This window comes from Rhinopithecus roxellana, chromosome 2 (genome assembly GCF_007565055.1).
Source record: "Rhinopithecus roxellana isolate Shanxi Qingling chromosome 2, ASM756505v1, whole genome shotgun sequence".
Taxonomy (NCBI): domain Eukaryota; kingdom Metazoa; phylum Chordata; class Mammalia; order Primates; family Cercopithecidae; genus Rhinopithecus; species Rhinopithecus roxellana.
The window spans coordinates 139558408-139579779 of record NC_044550.1 but is presented as its reverse complement, the minus strand read 5'-3'; the positions used below and the strand labels follow the sequence as shown (position 1 = coordinate 139579779).

Below are 21372 nucleotides of genomic sequence, written 5' to 3'. Positions count from 1 at the left end.
AGATATTTTTGAGTTCATACTTGAAATCATGGAAAACAAGTTTAATTTTATGTAGATAGCAATTAATAAGTAATTACATATATCAGATCTTTTCTTCACACTCAGCTTTTAAAATGTGAACAAGTCAAACTCAATTGCAAATGCTAGTAAGTGAGGCCAAACTGAAGACAGTCATGATTGCAAAACATAATCACTCAACCAGAGAGGAGCGCTCACACCCAGGAACGCTTTCTATTGTCTGATCTGTGCTTCTCCCTTTGTCTCATCTGATTTCTCAATAGCACATCATTAAATAGACTGACTTCAAATAATATCATTTGGAAACTGCTAGGAAAATGTTAACAGAAACAGTCTTAAAAACTCACCATGGCCGGGCGCGGTGGCTCAAGCCTGTAATCCCAGCACTTTGGGAGGCCGAGACGGGCGGATCACGAGGTCAGGAGATGGAGAACATCCTGGCTAACACAGTGAAACCCCGTCTCTACTAAAAATACAAAAAAAAAAAAAAAAAAAAAAAACTAGCCGGGCGAGGTGGCGGGCGCCTGTAGTCCCAGCTACTCCAGAGGCTGAGGCAGGAGAGTGGCGTAAACCCAGGAGGCAGAGCTTGCAGTGAGCTGAGATCTGGCCACTGCACTCTAGCCCGGGCGACAGAGCAAGACTCCGCCTCCAAAAAAAAAAAAAAAAAAAAAAAAAAAATCACCATGTGCCTTTTCCTAGGGGTAAAGGAAGAGTGATCAGGCTTTTACTCAGCTGCTACATCAAACCGCTGCTGTGGTTCAGTGAACACCTTATTTTCCCACTTGAATTTGAGCTCTTCTGCAAGATCGCTCCTGCCAATCTTGCGGAGATGTCGAGCCAGGAGGCGAAGTTTGTCGGTGAAAGTTGGAAGCGATTTTTTCCAGAAGCAAAGAAACTCGTGAATCTGTTCTGTGAGATCATCAGGGTTCTTGAGTTTGATGAGCTGAATGGTGCTACGGTGCAGAGGGAGAGTTGAGGAAAGAGACTCAGCGTTTTCTTCTGAGAGCTCCTCAGCCAGCCAATGGAGCAAGTTATCCCAAAGGGCTTCTGTCAGGCACAGGAGGAACACTCAGAGTTAGGACTCTTTCCTGGAGGATGCATGGGTCTAACCCTCCACACCTGTTTATAGGAAGTCTCCCTGCTCTTTGGTTTGGCCTTGGAGCCTGGTGCATAGATATGAGACTACTTAGAGCAACAGTCAAAAGCCTCTGAATCGCTGGCATTCTGGGATCATCTCCTGAGGGCACTAACTATTGCAGAGAGTTTTAAATGCTTATGAAATTTTAATGTACCTGAGAACCAAGAGGGTGTGTTAAAATGATTTTTACACTCTGCTCTACATAATCTAATTGAGAAAAGCTAGGGTAGGAGCAAACTTGACATTTTTAACAAGCTCCCAGAAGATGCTGGTGCTGAGGTCCCCAACCATGCTTTGAGTAGCACTGTTTATTTGTTTTTTGTTGCTGTTGTTGAGATGGAGTCTTGCTCTATCTCCAGGCTAGAGTGCAGTGGTGCGATCTCAGCTCACTGCAACCTCCGCCTCCTGAGTTCAAGCGATTCTTGTGCCTCAGACATCCAAGTAGCTGGGATTACAGGCACGCGCCACCACACACAGCCATTTTTTTTTTTTCTGTATTTTTAGTAGAGATAGGGTTTCACATGTTGGCCAGGATGGTCTCGATCTTCTGACCTCGTGATCCGCCCACCTTGGCCTCCCAAAGTGCTGGGATTACAGGTGTCAGCCACCACGCCTGGCCTAGTAGCACTGTTTTTGAAGGGTCATTTTAGGTTCAAAACCTATTTCTCCTTATTAGTGCTAATCTGATGCATAAATTATACCAGCAGCTAGCCGATCCTCACACACATCCCTAACTATACACACAATCACACACACACACACAAACACACACACGACACCATCTAACACCCAAAAACAATTCTGTGGAAGATCCCTTACACCAACACTTTCCACTGGGCCATCCTCTGTTGACTCCTGTTCACCTGTTGTTATGGTTGTTACTGATATGTAACTTAGATCCATAACTCTGAATGAAACCTTTTTCTCTGCCATCTGTCTCCTTTCACATTCCAGCCCTCCCCTGCATCACAGCCACTTTCTCCCACTCTCATGCTCCACCCCTGCACCAGTTTCCCTGGTCTGGTGTTAAGCAAGCATTCTATCTGCCTTCCATTCATTACTCGACTATTTCTTCCTCCTACACACTCCTGTAAATTGCACTCTGATTTTACAATATAAAGCCACCTTTCTGTGAAAACAAGGAAAAGGGGCCAGCACTTCCTTCTTCTCCATCATCACTTTCAACCCAGTGCTCTGCTACCTCCATGCAATGCATTTAATTTGAAGTCCATGCTATCTGGGCAGGTTTTTCTCGTCCCATCCACGTCATCAGCAACACTCTGTAGGCAACTTCATCGGCAGCCCTGCGGATCATCATTCACACCTCTGACCCCAGATTATGTGGTTCCTTAATTTTGTCAACTCCAATGACATGTCTCGTGATGCCAAACTAGAAACTGACTTTCAAGGCCAATCTTCATGTTTCATGCTCAGCCAGAATTATTCTGCCTCCATGGTTTCAGCCTCTTAATATTACTGTTGACCTCTACCTCCTAAACTTATTCCATGGCCTCTATTCTTTTGCTTCTGCTCAATATGCTCTTTGTTGCCATCAGTACTATAGTGATCCCTTGGTGTCCCCCAGTCATTCAGTCACCTCTGCAGAGTCTCACATATCTCTGTACCTGCACTGCTCCTAGTGATCAACTATGCACATCAACGATAGTCTTGCATCCACTTTAAAATATGTTGTCTTTTTTAGCTTTCATTTTTCTCAGTTTGTCAATCTGAATCTTGAGTTATTCAGATTGCATTCACTTACCTGGGCTGCCTGATGTTAGAAAAATATGTTGAATGCGATCAACAAACTGTAAGCTATGTAATACCATTTGAGCCCTTAGTCACTTGAAAATCCATTAAGAATAATTTTTCTAAACTCAATATAAATTTGTTTGTAACAATGACATAAATCTTTTCTCCTATCCTTTAGCCCCAGTCTCAATCTCATTCTGTTTCTCTCAGCCCATGTCTGCTTCTACTTCACCCAAAGTCATTTGACTTGATTTCTCCTAACTTTGTTTTCATTTCAAAATTACTTTCTTACAAAATCTCACCCCTCTGTGTTTGCTGGATTCCATCCCTCACACTATTTTTCATCAAGTATTTTCCCTTCACGCCTGTCCCTTAATCTCCCCTTCACCAAGGCTCCTTCCTTGCTTCCTACAAACACTCTGAGGCCTCCTCTTCCCTTGTTTCTGCTACTGTGTCAAGCTATTGTGCTATTTCTCTCCTCCTCTTTATCACATATTCTTTTAATGTCTAATGTAAACTCGAGGCCTCAAGTTCCTCACTACTGACTCACTACTTAAACCTCTGCTTAAGGGTTCTATGCCCTTCTTCAAAACTCTATTGAAGCTTTCCTTTCCAGTCTTCTGAGAGGCCTCCTAATTATTATGCACTGCACTGATTCCTGGCCTGCATCTTCTCTGACTTCCATGGAGCATTTTACTCCTCTTCTTGGAGTCCCTGGCCTCCGCTGCTTCTCCTCTTTCCTCTCTTGCCCTTTATCAGCTGTCTTTTCCCCCTGCTAACTCTCTTCCTCCTATATTCTTTTCCCTCTGCTAACTCTTTTCCTCCTAATACTGCTGCATTACTGCATCCTATCTCAGACCTCTTCTATTTCTGTCCTCTCCCCTCAATGAATGAATGCATCAACTCTTACTGACGTTACCCTATGGGAAATATCCTAGATCTACCCAATCTTTATCTTTTGGCATTGTTTTCCTAAATCCTGGTATAGCACTCCAATATTCATCTCCTAATTATCTGTCAGTGGATACTACAGCCAATACAAATGTCATATTTCTAAAATTAAAATAATCAATGATGGCCTTTCCTTCTCACTACTTGATCTTCCTTCACTCTATTCACTTTCTTAGTTAATGCGACCACTCAGCTGAGCAAGCTGAGACATGTGATGTTATTCACATTTTCAAAGCCTATTTCTTATCCCCTGCACCCAAGTCCTGATGTTCCTAACTCTGAACATCTCAAATATTTGCTCTACTTTCCTGCCTTGCTGACTCAATATTAACCATGTTCTACCTAGCTTCTTCCTTGCTTGTTGCAGGAACCAGGATTCTTACTTGTATCCCCGCTGTCAGTTTTGGTTCACCTGAAAGTCTAATCTGATCTTGCCAGTCCCCTGTTAATGGATTTTTTTTTAGGGTCTTCCTATTGTCTAAACATCTTTACTAGGCATTTAAAACTTTTCATGTTTTCTCCCACTCAAAATGTCTAAGCTCATCTACCATCACCCTTCCTACAGCAGTTCTGATGGCATTGGTCATGTGGGAGGACTTGTGTGAGGACAAATATCTCCTAACCTGTGTAAGAAACTAGAACTTCCTAGTACCCATAAGAAGGATCCTTCTACCTTTCTACTCTCTAGTGACTGTTGATGATGGCAGTGATTATGCTTTTATCTGGACATCAGATTCTTCAAAGGTTAACAGCATTATTAAACTTGCTAAGCTTTCATCTATTGCTGTTGTTGTTTTCTATATCATCTGCTCTCTTTTTAGATACAGTTTATTTATCCCTGAAAGGGTTTATAATATGGTGTTTATTATATCCTATTCCTAATGGAGTTTAGTAAGACCTGAACATTTTCTGTACCAATCTGTAAGGGTAACCCCTGATTGAAAGTCTATCATTCATAGTGGGCCTGATGCACTAGTAAGAAAATCCTCACTGATGCGTTTTCAAGACCAATAAATTATCACATTAGCAGCTACTGACATCACAAAATAAAATGTTTCAAGAGCTAAAATAGAATAAAAGTTTCCAATTGCACCCTGAAATCTGTAGCATTATTATGTAATTGAATTATGCATAATGACAACCAAATATTAAATGTTTCTTGTGGTTTCATATCAACATATACCTCAATTTCAAATAGATTGACTTCAAATGTTGATTTGAATTGACCATACTTCAAGATTTACAACTTAGGAGTCAACATTTCAGCTCAAAGTATAGTCATCTATTTAGTAAACTAAGCAACTGCTAGTCATATGAATAAAATAAAACTCAGTAACATTTATATTTCTTGCAGATTTCAACTCAGCTTTAATTACATGAATATTTAAGAATGATAGCTTGGTTTATTTGTGTATGACTTTGCAGGAAATAAGTATTTATTAGACCAATAAAGTTAATGATTGTTTAATTTGAAAGTCACTTTCTCCATTCCTTTTTATGAAATGATTCACATATTTATAACATATAAGTGGGGTGAGGAAGCACCATAATGATGACAAAGCGAATATTCCTCACCTACAGGATCCTTAGAAACTCTTTGGGTACTCTGTGGACGGTTGATTAATTTCTTATGCTATTGGGGGAAAGGAACACAAAATAAACAGAAGAAATAATTAATTTGTGAATAAGTTACAACAGAAATTCATCCAAACCTCATATCTATTTGGAAGAAGTACTGAATTACATACCTCACAAAATTAAATACTGTATTTATGCATGCATACTCAGCACTTGTTTTCCTAAGTAAAGCAAAGTATACTAACCCAAATATTTCAGCACATTTAAATTTAAGAATACACATTTAAATATTATTAAAGCACTCAGATTAACTCTAAATGAACATTTTCCAACCAAAATTTAAAACTGTTAAACCAGCTAGCATAGAGCAAGCTACCAGCATGCTATAAAGATGCTATTTTGTATTTTGTAAAATCCCCTGTGGGGCAGGTGCTTTGCCTCAACACTCAGCACAGAACCTGGCACCTAACAGGTTAAAAGCAATCAAATCAGTGAGCAGATATTATTCGAAAATCAACATTTTATCAAAAAGTAAATATATTTATTTTGCCAGCTTTCTACAGAGTCTGCAGAACAGTTTTTTCTCGGGTAATATGAGATAGTGGAGATAGCATATGAGATAAAATAAAATTATCTGGGTTCAGATACCTAACCAGTGGTTGAGAGCATTGCACTTTGGGGAATTTATTTAAGTGCTCAACCTCAGCCCTGAAATGCCTTTATGGATGCCCACATCACAAAGCCTTGCACACAAATGTTTACAGCATCTTTATTTGAATTAGCCAAAAACTTGAAAGATCTAAAATGTTCTTTAGTAGATACATAGTTGAACAAACTATAGAATATCCACACTACAGGATACTAAAGTAATAAAACAAAACAAAACACTGATACATAGGACAATTGGCAAGGACCTCAGGGCATGATGCTAAGAGAAATATTCTAGTCTCAAAAGGTTATGTATTCTGATTATATCACATTGTTGAAATTACAAGATTATAAAGATGTAGAACAGATTAGTGATTGCCAAGGGTTACTGATGGAGGGGGAAGGGGTGAGGGAGCACAAAAGAGATCTTTGTGGTAATGGAATAGTTCTATATCTTGAATGTGGTAGTTACATAAATCTATACCTGATAAAATGCCAGAGAACTATACATACACATTGTATCAATGTCAACTTCCTGGTTTTGATATCTTGCCATAGTTATCTAAAATGCAACCACTGAGGAAATCTGGGTAAAGAATACACTGAACTTCTCTGTACTATATTTTGCAACTTCTTGTGAATCTATAATTACTGTATGTCAAAACGTTTTTTAAAGCTTATTTCACAGCAATGATACGAGGATGATGTAAGTGTTACATGTTAATGAGTAGCATACTGCTTCCCACTGAGCCCCCTAATACAAGTTAGTTGAATCTGAATATCACATTTTATAGGCATTCTTGTCACAAATGTTACATAAACATGGAAACATATAAAACTTCCATTAAGAAGTTTTAATGGGAAAAAAATTAAGAAACATAGCATGAGTTGAAGTATGTTATTATACTATAGCACTCCAAAATAGCTCATATAATTTTCAAGGCATCAGCTATGTGTTTGAACCCCTCAAAATATTGAAAGAGAAATACCAGTTTAAATAATGCAGCAGATTGTATCATTCCCATCAAAGGGCCTATGGCCGTGGACAAGAGATACATATTGAGACTTTTCTTTGTATCAGCAGTTTTCTCCCCCTCCATAACTCTTTGTTCACAGATGTCTCATTGCATTTTGATGCACACAGAATGCTTCCAGTGTTTAATTTTTTTTCATGTACATGAAAATGCAATCCAAGTACTTCATCTGATGCACAACCATAGAAGCAGTGAATTGGGGTAGCTCAGGCACTTTTTAGACTTCCGGGCACTGTGTTGGTCGCCCATGTGGTCCCTTCATAAAGGATTTTCATAAAGGATTTTCAGTGTTGCCTTCTCTTCCCTTCCCTTTCATTTTCCTCCTCTCCGTGCCCCCAAGTCTTTTTTGCACGATTTTGGTCTGTTCACTCTTTTTGCTTGCACACTACCTTTTGAACCTCCTTGGTGCTCAGGCTCAGCTACAAGCAGAACAGTCAGCCAACATTTGGCCTCCTGCAGTCTCCCCTCTCACAGGTTCCCAGCATCCCTACGTGGCTCACTGGATGCCTTCCTTAGCAGAAACAGCTCTCATTCCCGCGTCCCCCGCTACCGCCCCCCGCCCCACTTTCCTCTCTTGCCTCCTTGCAATCGAAAGATGCTTTTAAAGGCACTTCTCTGCTTCTTATTTGGTTTTTATTTGCAGGTTCTATTCCACAGTTTTCCAAGTCTAACTCTGTAACTGAGTATCCTAACTTCCAATCTCAAAATTCATTTTTAAACTTTTTTTTCCTTCCTTGATTTTAGCCTTGAAATATACTTTGAAACGGTCTGTTTCTCCCTTTGCCACCAGGCACTTCTGTGAACCATGCTTGCTTATCTAATTATGTGCTTGCTTAGAAATTCCAGGGGCCAATCTTGAAACAAACCAGGCAGAGAGACCAAGCTGTGAAATCCTCCCTCTTAGCGGGAGTTACAAACAGCCCACCACTACCAGGCTGAAGTCAGGATCACACAAACTGGACCTCCAGATGGGCGATTATGCAAGATAGCCCTTACAACAAGACACACAGACCTGCACCTTCCTGCACGACTCCTGCATGCTTTCCACACCTTTTCCTTCTTAGACTCCTTCACTCAGCCCAAAATGCTGAAATAGTCATTTGAAGGCATTAATTTGGCCTTTCCCCCACATGCTAGCATTTAGTTAGCAAAACTGCTTTCCCTTCAAAACAGTAACAATAACAACAACCACAATAACAACAACCACAACAACAACAACGACAAAAGGTGCCGTTTGATTACATTTTCTCAGATTCTATTTGTGAAAGTAATATTTCTTATTCCTCTTAAGTAATCTGTTTTATGTTAGTGTTGCATATTTTAATTTGCCACCTACGATATCTTAAATGCCACTTGCAACATGTCAGTGCGCTGGAGAAATGCTGGACAAATTTAAATGTGACTCTCCAGCTCTCTGTAAACTGTTTCCTTGCTGCACAATCCACATTTAAATGGGTATAGTGTGGCTTATGTGGCAGTTTTCCCTGAATTATAAGCCTCTTGAGGGCATCAGTATAAAAATATAAGCAATTCAGATATGTACAGATGTGTCACATTTTATGCTGTTAAGCACGATGCAAGTCTTATCTATTTAGAAGTCATTTTAAAAATTGAAATCAAAGACAGGCACCTACACCAGAAAGAGGTATGAGTGTCTTGAGCTTTATAGCCACTATCATTAGGATTCTTTTGATTACTGACTACTCTTTCCACGCTCCCTAATTATAGCCCTGTATTGAATTCTTAAAGCAAAGTAAACCATTTTTTACTTGAACTCATATGTGTGAAAATTTGATCTTTTGTGTGCAATTCAAAAAACTGGAGTTGGTTACATCCACTCAGTTACCCAGTGTTCTCTCCCAAGGAACCTCCACGAGTTTACCGTCCTTGGAGCTTTTCAGTGCTCCAAGATCCAGCCATTATCAGTCTTCCCTTTACTCAATAGACTTAATGTTTTTGAGGGCCAGGAAGGTATATCTCATTCCTGTATATGTCAGACATCAGCATAGATAAGGTGTTGTACACACAAAGCGGTAAAAAATATTTTATTGGCTGGGTGCAGTTTCATGCTTATCATCCCAGCACCTTGGGAGGCTGAGGCAGGAGCATAGCTTTAGCCCAGGAGTTTGAGTCCAGCCTGGGCAACATAGCAAGACCTCATCTCCACAAAAAAATACAAAAAAAAAAAAAAAAGCCAGGCATAGTGACTCACTCCTGTGGTCTCAGCTACTTGGGAGGCTGAGGTAGGAGGATCACCTGAGCCTGGGAGGCAGAGGTTGCACTGAGCTGAAATCATGCCACTGCACTCCAGCCTTTGTGACAGAGTGAGACTTCCCCACTCAAAAAACTTAAAAAAAAATTGTGTTCACATGATGATATCGTCTCTCGATTTAAATGATACGCCCCTTCAAATTCTGCCATGGAACTGGTCAAATTCGACCTCTTTTATCAATTAGTTTCTTATTTGAGAATTTATACACTATGCTCTCACACAATTTAGCTAATAACTTAATATATTGTTGTTAATGCCATTCATATGTGTTGTTTGCCCTCCCGAATTAGACACTCAGTGATTTATTGTGTCCTCTTCTGCATCTTCTATCAGTACTTACATTTGCCACATGTTAAGCACATCATACCTTTCATAAATACTTAATAGCCAGAGGGGCCCTCCATGGACAGTCACAAGGATTGTTATCCTCATACATGTAAGGTCAGCAGTTTCAGCTGTTCACACAATCTGCACAGCAAGGTTTTTATGTATCCATGAAGATTTCTTCTACTATTTCCTACAGAACACATTTCAGATCTCCACTGCTTTTTGAAAAACACATGCCTTACACTCTGTCTACCACTGTCTCACATGTGTTTAGTTTTCTTTTCGTTGAGAAAATTAAGCAGTGGGCTGGGCATGGTGGCTCATGCCTGTAATCCTAGCACTTAGCACTTTGGGAGGCCAAGGTGGGTGGATCACCTGAGATCAAGAGTTCGAGACCAGCCTGGCCAACATGGTGAAACCCTGTCTCTACTAAAAATGCAAAAATTAGCCAGGTGTGGTGGTGCACGCCTGTAGTCCCATCTACTCAGGAGGCTGAGGCAAGAGAATCGCTTGTTCCCAGGAGGCCAAGTTTGCAGTGAGCTGAGATTATGCCACTGCACTCCAGCCTGGGTGACAGAGTGAGACGCTGTCAAAAAAAAAATAAAAAAATAGGCCGGGCGCGGTGGCTCAAGCCTGTAATCCCAGCACTTTGGGAGGCCGAGACAGGCGGATCACGAGGTCAGGAGATCGAGACCATCCTGGCTAACACAGTGAAACCCCGTCTCTACTAAAAAATACAAAAAACTAGCCGGGCGAGGTGGCGGGCGCCTGTAGTCCCAGCTACTCGGGAGGCTGAGGCAGGAGAATGGCATAAACCCAGGAGGCAGAGCTTGCAGTGAGCTGAGATCTGGCCACTGCACTCCAGCCTGGGCGACAGAGCGAGACTCCATCTCAACAATAAAATAAAATAAAAATAAAAAATAAAAAAAAAATAAGAGAAACAATAGTAGGCAGTGGTTCTCAAACCTGGGTGTTCCTGCCAATGAACCTTGAGAAACGGGCCAAAAAGGGAAGCTCACACTTTGACTCAACTGGTCTCAGATAAGGCCAAATTTGGAATAAGCAACTGGGTGATTCTGATGCTGAGGCTGAGTGACTGCACATAGAAAAAGCCAATCAAGTATCAAACCCTACATGAATTATCAACTAGCAACCCTATAAATGTATCCCAATGAATGCATGGAAGAATGAAAGAAATATCTTTATCCAAAAAGTGATGAAAATTTCTAATGTCACATCAGGACAAAAGTAAACCAGATTGCTTCACCTTACCTAAATCTATAGGGATATAACAATAAAAACATTAATTTCTATTAAGTAATTTCATAAATTACCTTACAGGAGTCACACAGATGACCTAGCTCTGGGGCCCATCTCCTCATGCAGAAATTCCAGCTTCTGGAAAATTTTTCTCAAGTATTTCTGGCAGTTCTATTGGCTTTACTCTCTTGGTATCCACAGTGTTCCACTAGGTGCCCCCAGTGCTCAGCTGGACCATGCAGCCCTCCACACTCCTTCTGTGGGCACAGCAGCTTCTCCCCATGCATCTATCATCATGTAGCATGCCATGATGGTTTCTACCTGTTCTTCAGTTTTGCTTTCATGGTGCCACATAGCTCCAACTGACATCTGTGGTTTCCACAGGTTTGCACAGCTGCTGTCCTACTGCTGCTCTGCTAGGTCCCACCAGCAGTGATACCGCTGCACCTGCTCTATACTGAGCTCTTGGTCCCTCTTGTTGCTCTTCCAAGGAAAGAAATTCTCGTTAGTGGCCAACCTAAGCTCTCTCTCCAGGTATACGAGCTGTGTGGCAAAACATGATAGGATGAAGAAAGTGGCTTCCTACCCCTCATGCCATATGACATTAGAGTAATATTCACTGTGCCCTGATATGCCACAGAACTAAATAAAATAGGCTTTCTGTTTTTTTAATTAAAACTGTTTTTCATCAGACATAATCATACATCTAAGGAGTGGAAATGAAAGATAGATTTTACCAATAGCTGCAGTGCTCAACCCTAAACACTTACTGGCCTCTGCTGACCAGAGCTTTCAGTGTATAATTTATATTTATATATTTCACATATATTTAACATACATTATACATAATTATGGTATATAATAATGTATATTATATTTATATTATATATTACATACTTAACATGCAACATTTAATACATTCATATGTATTTAATATATTTGTATGCTAAATTTATAAAATATGTTCACGCGTCTTCAGGTAAAACCATCCTAACTTCCCTGCATACAGAATTCTGTCAAGTCACATCTCATATACCCAGTTATTTCTGAAACTCAGGTTCATTTCTTACCCCAGAAACACCTCAGCTTTCATGCAAATAACTTTCTAGGCTGTTTACTTCTCTGCACACTCATAAGGCATGTCTGGAACTCTCAGAATTGAGCCTGAGCTCAAATCTGAGTTGTATAAAAATTGCTTTCTCCTTGGTTACCTCATTCGCCTTTCACTAAAAAAAAAGAAAAAAAATGTGTGGAAGATGAAGAGCTCTTACTGTTTTCCTCTGTGATACATGCAACATTAAGGATCAAGAGTGATCAGGTTTCCTGGTTGAGTGCTAACCACACTAGTCTCTGACAGTTCTTGGGACTGGAAAGAAGCTCAATACTTCAGCCTTGGCAGGGACTCACCCTCATTGTAATGTGCTTTCAGGGAGCTTTGGGGTGGTACTGGCACTGACTAGGCTGATGTCACTGTAGAAACATGTGCATGAAAACAAGAGTGAAAGACAATGCAGTGGAAAGACAATTGCCATTGTGGACCAGCTTTAGGGCTGATTTGTTTGGTGATAGCACGTCATCATTGTGCCTTCCCAGCCGCAAAGAATGAACACAGCTCATTATAGGGAGCAAAGCAAAGATAATGGGGCTCCTCACAATACCCAGTAAAACCTAAGGTGAAAGTTAGAAAGGGGACAGTCAGGAAAATCATAAACCCTTCCTACCATTTTAAACATATTTTGTTTGAGTTCTTTGTAGGTTCTGGATATTAGCCCTTTGTCAGATGAGTAGATTGCAAGAATTTTCTCCCATTCTGTAGGTTGCCTGTTCACTCTGATGGTAGTTTCTTTTGCTGTGCAGAAGCTCTTTAGTTTAATTAGATCCCATTTGTCAATTTTGGCTTTTGCACACACTGGGGCCTATCATGGGGGGGCGGGGAGGGATTGCATTGGGAGTTATACATGATATAAATGATGAATTGATGGGTGCTGACGAGTTGATGGGTGCAGCACACCAACATGGCACAAGTATACATATGTAACAAACCTGCACGTTATGCACATGTACCCTAGAACTTAAAGTATAATAAAAAAAAAAAAGAAAAAAAAAACATATTTTGAAGGGCTAAGTAGAAAAAGCAAAATGTTACCTTTGAATACTAGAGCAATATTTTTATTATTTTATTTTATTTTATTTCATTTTTTGAGATAGAGTCTCACTCTTGCAGCCAAGGCTGGAGTGCAATGACGCGATCTCGGCTCACTGCAACATCTGCCTCCTGGGTTCAAGTGATTCTCCTGCCTCAGCCTTGAACTCCTGACCTTAGGTGATCAGCCCACCTTGGCCTCCCAAAGTGCTTGGGTTACAGGCATGAGCCACTGTGCCTGGCCAGAATGCCCTATTTTTAACTGTACCTTGTGCAGTCACTAATTTCAAGGGCAACCGAAACAATACTATTGCCATTTGGCATAAGAAGTTGTAAAGTTTGTCCTCTGTAATTTCTACTGCTTCCCAGTTCTTGCAGACTCCAGTGCAGAGCAAATTTTTGTGTAAAGTAACACTGTAAGAATTTTCTGATACCTTTAGCACCATTTAGCATGGATGCCACATAGCCTTATAGCTAAGCATCAAATTTATACAATAAATGAAAGAAAATGGCATGCTGTTTTTATTAATTTTATTATTTACCCTAGAGCACTTATGCATGAAGACATGCTAATAGGTTATTATTGTGATACCTGTGGCAATAGCTCTTTCATCCAGCTGCCCTAACCTCACACTCCTCCCATTCCCACGTACTTACTGTAGGGCTTGCTTTTAAATAAATCTTTTGTTATTAAAAGACACACAGGTAAAAGTGATAGAATTAACAATAGACTAAGAAAGTACACATAATTAGTATTTTTCTATGTATCTTTAGCATGGATTTTTACCAGAAGCATTCAGGGTATTATAAGTCCTGACTTTTCCTGCTTACTGTTCTTTGTATTTATTTTGCATATAGACCTCTTCTACTACAGAAGTGTCGCCATAAGCAAATGGCAATGCTTAGTTTATAATGTCAAATCATAACTTGTTTATAATGCAAAATCATTATGAATTGTATGAGTCATACATTATAAAGTTCAGCATACCCTTTAATATTATGCAATAAATGAGCTCAAGTTTTGCTTAACTTGAGCTCATTTATTGCATAACAGTAAAGGGTTATTTACTTTATTATAATCTTATCACTTTTACCTGTATGTATTTTAGTAACAAAATAAAAGACTTCTTTACCGGAAAAATCCTACGCAGATATCACAATAATCGCCTATTAGAATGTGTTCATGCATAAGTGCTCTAGGGTAAATAATAATAATAGTAAAGAGTATGCTGAATTTTATGATGTATGACCTCAAGCTTTGCTTCACTGGAGCTCATTTATTTCATAACAGTAAAGGGTATGCTGAATTTTAAAATGTATGACTCATACAATTCTTAATGATTTTACATTATAAACAAGCTAGACATTATATTGATCAAGAAAGTAATCTGGTACAAAAATTAATGCTAGCATAAAAACTCTGTGCTGTAGTTATGTGTTCAACATAATCACAAATCTAATAAGAGCTTATGTAAGTATCGAGGGAGGATGTACATGTAACTATATCATTGCAAACCCATAACAATGGTTTGAAGTGTTATTATCCCCATTTCACAGATGTAACTTTTCCAAGGTAATATGGCTAGGATATGGCAAAACTAGTCATGAAACTGAGGTCTGTCTGAAGCGCTAACAATAAATAATACTTCCTCCAGATAATAATACCAGCTACTATAATTGCCATGTACCAGGAATTACTCTAAAAACTTAAAGTATGTTATAGAACCTTGACAGTATAATATGGTATATAGTCCATCATAAACATACACACACATCCTTGTGAGGTTATTATGCCTATTTCACAAATGAGGAAACAAGTTTAGAAACATACAGTTATTTGACTAAAACATACATGCTAAATGACAAATATAACATTTAAACTGACATCAGTAAGAATCCAGGTCCTGTATTTGTAACTTTAAGTTAACCTTTGTATGTAACATGAAGGTTGTAATGTGGAACTTTCCACTCAGTTACTTCAGTACCTCCAGCACTACGCTTACTATTTACATTTATAAATTTTATTGACTTGGTGGTAGTATTAGATGGAAGTAAAGAGCTCAACTCCTAACATATTATTCATTAAACTTGTAACCTTAAGCAAAGTAGTCCCTTTGTGCCTCAGTCTCCTCCTTTTAAAAGTAAAGATATACAATGCTATTAGAAAGAGGCATTGAGTTACATCATGTATCTGAAATTAGGGTATCATATGTAATAAGTGTTCAAAATAGTACCAGTTATTACTTAAAGTATTTTTAAAAAATATTTGTTGCCTACATAAATACATTTTAAAAGAAACACTTCTATTTAAACCGTAAGTGGGAAACAATTTCATCTATATAAACACAAGAAAACCTTAAAAAATACAATTAAAACATGACAATATTATTAAATTCTGTAGCCAGCCAAGATCTCTGAACCCAAAAGTTATTCTCTGGTAAAAAGCAAGCTTTGCAATTGTTAAGGGGATATGAAAACAAGTTAACAACAACCTGAGTTCTACTCGGATTAAAGTGTAAAAAGAGAACATTGTTTCACTGTTTTGATTCCTTTTTATTGAAAGCTGGTGTGTATATTGTACTAAAACAGCACCTGCAATTCCAAACTTTGGGAAACAGCAGTATAACCAAGCAACCCTTTTATTTGCTGTGAGTCATATCATTCAGTGTAAACTTACATGAGAAATATTTTTGTCTTTCAAAACTGTACAGGTAACATTTTAAGGGGCATGAATGATAAGTCACAAACAAAGTGCACGGAGCATGAACTCATAACTTAAGACGGAAAAAACTGGAGCTGTCCTGCTCAAGGAACGGCTGTCATCTCTGCTCTGACAATGAGCTAAGAGCTGATGTCACCATATGGATAGAACAGAAAAACACTAAACTGTTCAGAAGTGGCAAAGCATTCAAAATCAAGATGGCTGAAGAAGCCTGCTTCTGACTCAGGAGCTGAAAAAATTTAGGTAAAGAGAAACACCACTATCCAAGGCTACAGAAGTTCTATTCCAAAGCTTAGTTTCGACAAAAGGTACCACCTTCCCTCCTAACTGGCTCTTTTGAAAGACCTAGATTTGCCAAACATTCTAAAGGTACAAAGGAAATGACAGGCGATATGACATAGTGGTAAAAGTGGTGGACATAAGGAAAACAAGGATCTAGCTTGCCCAAGGAATAGAAGGAAGCCGGTAAAGCATAAAAGAAAAACGACCTTGTAGTCTGAGTCCTCATACGGTCTCTGCTCCTGTGTAGTCCTACAGGCTGAGCCAATAAATTAAACTCTCTTACTGAAGTCTCTAACTGATTGAGATAATGTCTACAAATGACAGGGCCTACATCAGTAATTCAACAAATGAACCCACATGCAATGTGTAGGCCCTGATTGGATGCTGTTTGTGAACAAATCAACTGCAAAAAGAAAAAAATATGGAGTCACAAGGAAAATAGGGTAGGGCTGGGCAGTAGCTTATATCATGTCATAATTACTAATATTATTGGGTGTACCAGTAGTAATGTAGTCTTGTGTCTTTTTTAAAAGTTTTTACCCCTTAGAGAAACATTCTGAAGTATTTACATGTAAAATGATATTGTACCTGTGATTTGCTTTAAAATACTCCAACAAAACAAACTTACAAACCAGGGTACTACACAAAATAAGTATGGCAGAAAATGATGGGAGGTGGGTTCATGTAGGTTCATTGTATATTTTCTCTGTTTTTGTGTGTATTTAAATATTTGTGCGTGCTTACATGCATGCCTACGCGCACGCACCCGCAGACACACACACACACAGTTTTTTTTTCTTTAATAAGTAAATTAAAAGATACCAGTACCAGCACTCACCAATAATCTGCTGTTGTCTTCATGAACTTTCTTATAATTGCGCAGTGTAGAACTTCCTGAAAACTTAGGCAGAAATGTTTGGCCTTCAACAGAAAAGGAAGTACCTCCACATAGAGAGGTCTGGAAATCAGCACAAATCCACAGAGAAGTAAGATTATAGTGGAACAAAATAAGAACAGAGTTTAGAGCAAGAAGTGCTGACCAATAGTGGTCCCACTTGGAGGTAAATACAGAAATTAGATATGGAAACAAAATCAGGCTACTAGCCATCATGGAAGTAGTGTAGATCTGCGACTTTGTTTAGCTCAGATCTTTGCTGCAAACCCATGCACAATTTTTTATCCAGCCAGCTTTATATTTTGCTTCCTCATTATTTTTTCAGTTGCTTGCTTCTTAGAAAATCACTCTTTCGAGTTGATAGGTGCTGACGAGTTGATGGGTGCAGCACACCAACATGGCACAAGTATACATATGTAACAAAACTGCATGTTATGCACATGTACCCTAGAACTTAAAGTATAATAAAAAAATTAAAATATATATAAAAAAAGGAAATCACTCTTTTATAACATCAATCTCATTACGTTTTTTTCAAGTGGAGGGAGAATTGATACATTTCTCAGTCCTTGATTGGACAAAAGAAGACAGCTTTAGGCCCCTGGTAACCAGATGGATGAATTCAAATAATTCCAAAGAATCTAAGGAGTGGAGACAGATAGAAGGAAGGGGCATCCAGGAATGTCTACAGATATAAAGTAGGCAAAGATCTGGATATTTCAGAAAATATAAATGGAATATATATATGGAAACAGTGAAGAAAAATTATCAAAAGCAGTCTGGAATAGATAAATCTGATTTCTAAATGCATGTCTCTATTTTCATTTTTTACCTATTAATGGGCAAAGTAGGTGCACCGCATGAGGTTGCCATGAGGGTTAAATGACATAATGCACATAAAGCACTTCAAACATGCAAGCGCTCCATAAATCTAAATAATTGTTACAATGCATAAGATTTTGCTCAGTATTCCAAGTAATTTTGGCAAGAGCAGATGTCCTTGACCCATAAATACAGCTATGTGGAAGACACTATTACTTCTTAAAGCAGTTCAACAAATCAAAGAAAGATATACAGCACTTCCAGAACTTGCATTAATATTAACCTCCTCTCTTTATTGTTCCACTTTTAGATTATAATCCCAACAGGTTTTGTCAATCCACTTTAATCCTGTCCCTATTTATTCCTGTGCCTATTTAACTCTTAGCATAATTCTTTCTAGGTTATTCTAGGAGATTTAAAAAAATCCTGGGCCGGGCGCAGTGGCTGACGCCTGTGATCCCAGCACTTTGGGAGGCCAAGGTGGGTGGATCACCTGAGGTCAGCAGTTCGAAACCAGTCTGATCAATATGGTGAAACCATGTCTCTACTAAAAATACAAAAATTACCTGGGCGAGATGGCAGGCACCTGTAATTCCAGCTACTCGGGAGACAGAAGAATCGCTTGAACCCAGTAGGCAGAGGTTGCAGTGAGCTGAGATCGTGCCACTGCACTCACTCCAGTCTGGGCGACAGAGCGAGACTCCGTCTGAAGAAGAAAAAAAAAAAAAAAAGGAAAGAAAATTTCTGATATTTTGTTTTGGTTTGGCTTTTTGGATCATAGCTATAAATAGTTTTTCCAACAGAAAGAGTAATCTGAATGTTTCTGGGAAAGGCCTGGGCAGCCACACACCAAATGTCTCCCTCCCAGGTCTTGCCACAGTGTGTGAAATCCTATTAGTCATTCCTTTAAAGTTATGAAAGGCTTCTGCTAGATGGAACTGCTAGCTGGAAAGAAAACAGGTAAGGCTTCTGTCAGCTATTAAAACTCCACCTTCAATTGCTTTTTCAATTTCCCCAGCATGCTTTCATTTATTCATTAAAGAGTTCAGCAAAACATTATTGAATGCATCCTCGGGGAAGTGATTACAAAATTGAATGAGTAGTGCTCTCAGTCCTGAGAAACTCAGTCTCAAAAGCAGACAGTAGTATAATGTTAGGAGTGTTCCCATTGAAATCAGACAAACTTGGTTTCAAACAGTAACTTTGCCATTTCCCCTTGGGGAAAACCTCTCTATGCTTCAGTGTCTTAAATGAAGAAAACTTTATTTAAGGTTTTTCTTTTTTTTCAATAAATAAGTCAATGTGTAAATGCTTTGTCAAGTTACTAGCAGGAAATAATTTAGTAGATATTCGTTATATTATCATTACCATGATTTTTATATAAATAAAAAATCATAATGGACCATAGCTTTATATCTATATATAAAATATATGTTATATATAACATATTTTATATATAATATATGTAATATTTTATATATAATATATGTTATATATATATTCAAAGTGCTCTAGTTACAGATACAGTGTATCTAGTTACAGATACAGATACAGTGCAGTGTCTAACACTGCCTGGAAAATTTAAAGTTTTCTTCTAAAGAGGGTATAATAGGGTTAAGTGTGGAGTCATTGCTGTCACAATGGCAGCCTGTGGGAAGAGTCTTGGAAAGAAATGAGGCTTTAAGTAGAACTGGAGCAAAATATGTTAGTTGGGGAAATGTAATATAAAAAGGTTATGACGATGAGCTGTGGGAGTTTGTAACAGGCCCTATATGCCATGGTAACTGGCTTGGACTTTTGATCAATAGACATCCAGTGAGGAGTTTTGGAAGAGTGATAAAATCATATTTGTTTTAGAGAAAAACCAAACTGTCAATTGTGAGAAAAGCAGCCTAAAGCAGATAAGGGAACTGGTGACAGGCCTCCAAGGAAAATGTTGCTATCATCTATGTGTTAGGGCAATATTAGAGGGACTGAAGATGAAATGCAAGTTTAAACAACACTTCCAAAGTAAAACCAACCAACACCGTATTATATCACAGGACAGTAGCTCAAACCAGTGTACTGAGAGTAACCTTGGAAATCCCCTTCACGACTTCCTCTATCTGCCAATATTCTCCTGCCACCCAGTCCCACACACATTCACTCTATTACCAAGACCTGTTGATCTCAAATTCTGAATCTCTCTCCAACTCTGTTCTGTTCTTGCTGTCCTTACTGTCATGATCTTACATAGGCTCTCTCCCTCTCTTCTGTGGACTATTTCATTAGCTCTTTTTTTTTTTTTTTTTATTATACTTTAAGTTCTAGGGTACATGTGCATAACGTGCAGGTTTGTTACATATGTATACTTATGCCATGTTGGTGTGCTGCACCCATCAACTCGTCAGCACCCATCAATTCATCATTTATATCATGTATAACTCCCCAATGCAATCCCTCCCTCCTCCCCCCTCCCCCCTCCCCATGATAGGCCCCAGTGCGTGATGTTCCCCTTCCCGAGTCCAAGTGATCTCATTGTTCAGTTCCCACCTATGAGTGAGAACATGCGGTGTTTGGTTTTCTGTTCTTGCGATAGTTTGCTGAGAATGATGGTTTCCAGCTGCATCCATGTCCCTACAAAGGACATGAACTCATTCTTTTTTAGGGCTGCATAGTATTCCATGGTGTATATGTGCCACATTTTCTTAATCCAGTCTGTCACTGATGGACATTTGGGTTGATTCCAAGTCTTTGCTATTGTGTATAGTGCCTCAATAAACATACGTGTACATGTGTCTTTGTAGTAGAATAATTTATAATCCTTTGGGTATATACCCAGTAGTGGGATGGCTGGGTCATATGGTACATCTAGTTCTAGATCCTTGAGGAATTGCCATACTGTTTTCCATAATGGTTGAACTAGTTTACAATCCCACCAACAGTGTAAAAGTGTTCCTATTTCTCCACATCCTCTCCAACACCTGTTGTTTCCTGACTTCTTAATGATTGCCATTCTAACTGGTGTGAGATGGTATCTCATTGTGGTTTTGATTTGCATTTCTCTGATGGCGAGTGATGATGAGCATTTTTTCATGTGTCTGTTGGCTGTATGAATATCTTCTTTTGAGAAATGTCTGTTCATCACTATTGCTAAGCTCATCCATTTCTAGTTTATCCTTATAGGCTGTTGTAGTAAAGTTGCTAACAAAACTTGATCATATCACTCTCCTAGTTAAAATTTTCCAATGGCTTGAGCCATTACTCAAAAGATAAAAGATCAACTTAATTATAAACAAACCAGATACCTATGTCTCCATCCTTAATTATGGCCATACCAGTTTCAAGAATAACAGTAGATCAGATATTTTGTTGTTTACTCAAAAACTAAGGGTCTCTGGCTTGCATGTGCTCTATGTGTCATGAAATCAATCACAATTTTTTGTTGAATTTTGACAGAAAGCTTGTTTACCACAATTACAGCATCATTTAGTTAACCTAAGTAAGGAATTAAAGGCCCTCTATAATCTTTCCCCAACTTATTTCCAACA

At 38.8% G+C, this 21372-nt stretch overlaps 1 protein-coding gene across 2 annotated transcripts in view; it reads right to left on the bottom strand.

The window, feature by feature from the left end:
• Positions 1-702: 702 nt before the first annotated feature.
• The window catches only part of DTHD1 (death domain containing 1), a 67156-nt gene continuing 46486 nt past the window's right edge, over positions 703-21372 (bottom strand). Inside the window, exons 9-10 of one of the 2 annotated variants that reach the window (XM_010365832.2) lie at positions 5435-5492; positions 703-1065 (exon numbers count right to left, since the gene is read on the bottom strand). In XM_010365832.2, the coding sequence (XP_010364134.2) occupies positions 743-1065; positions 5435-5492 (381 nt within the window). In that variant the 3' untranslated portion in view covers positions 703-742. The remainder of the gene's footprint in view (positions 1066-5434; positions 5493-21372) is intronic. The other variant, XM_030920520.1, reaches the window with a different exon arrangement.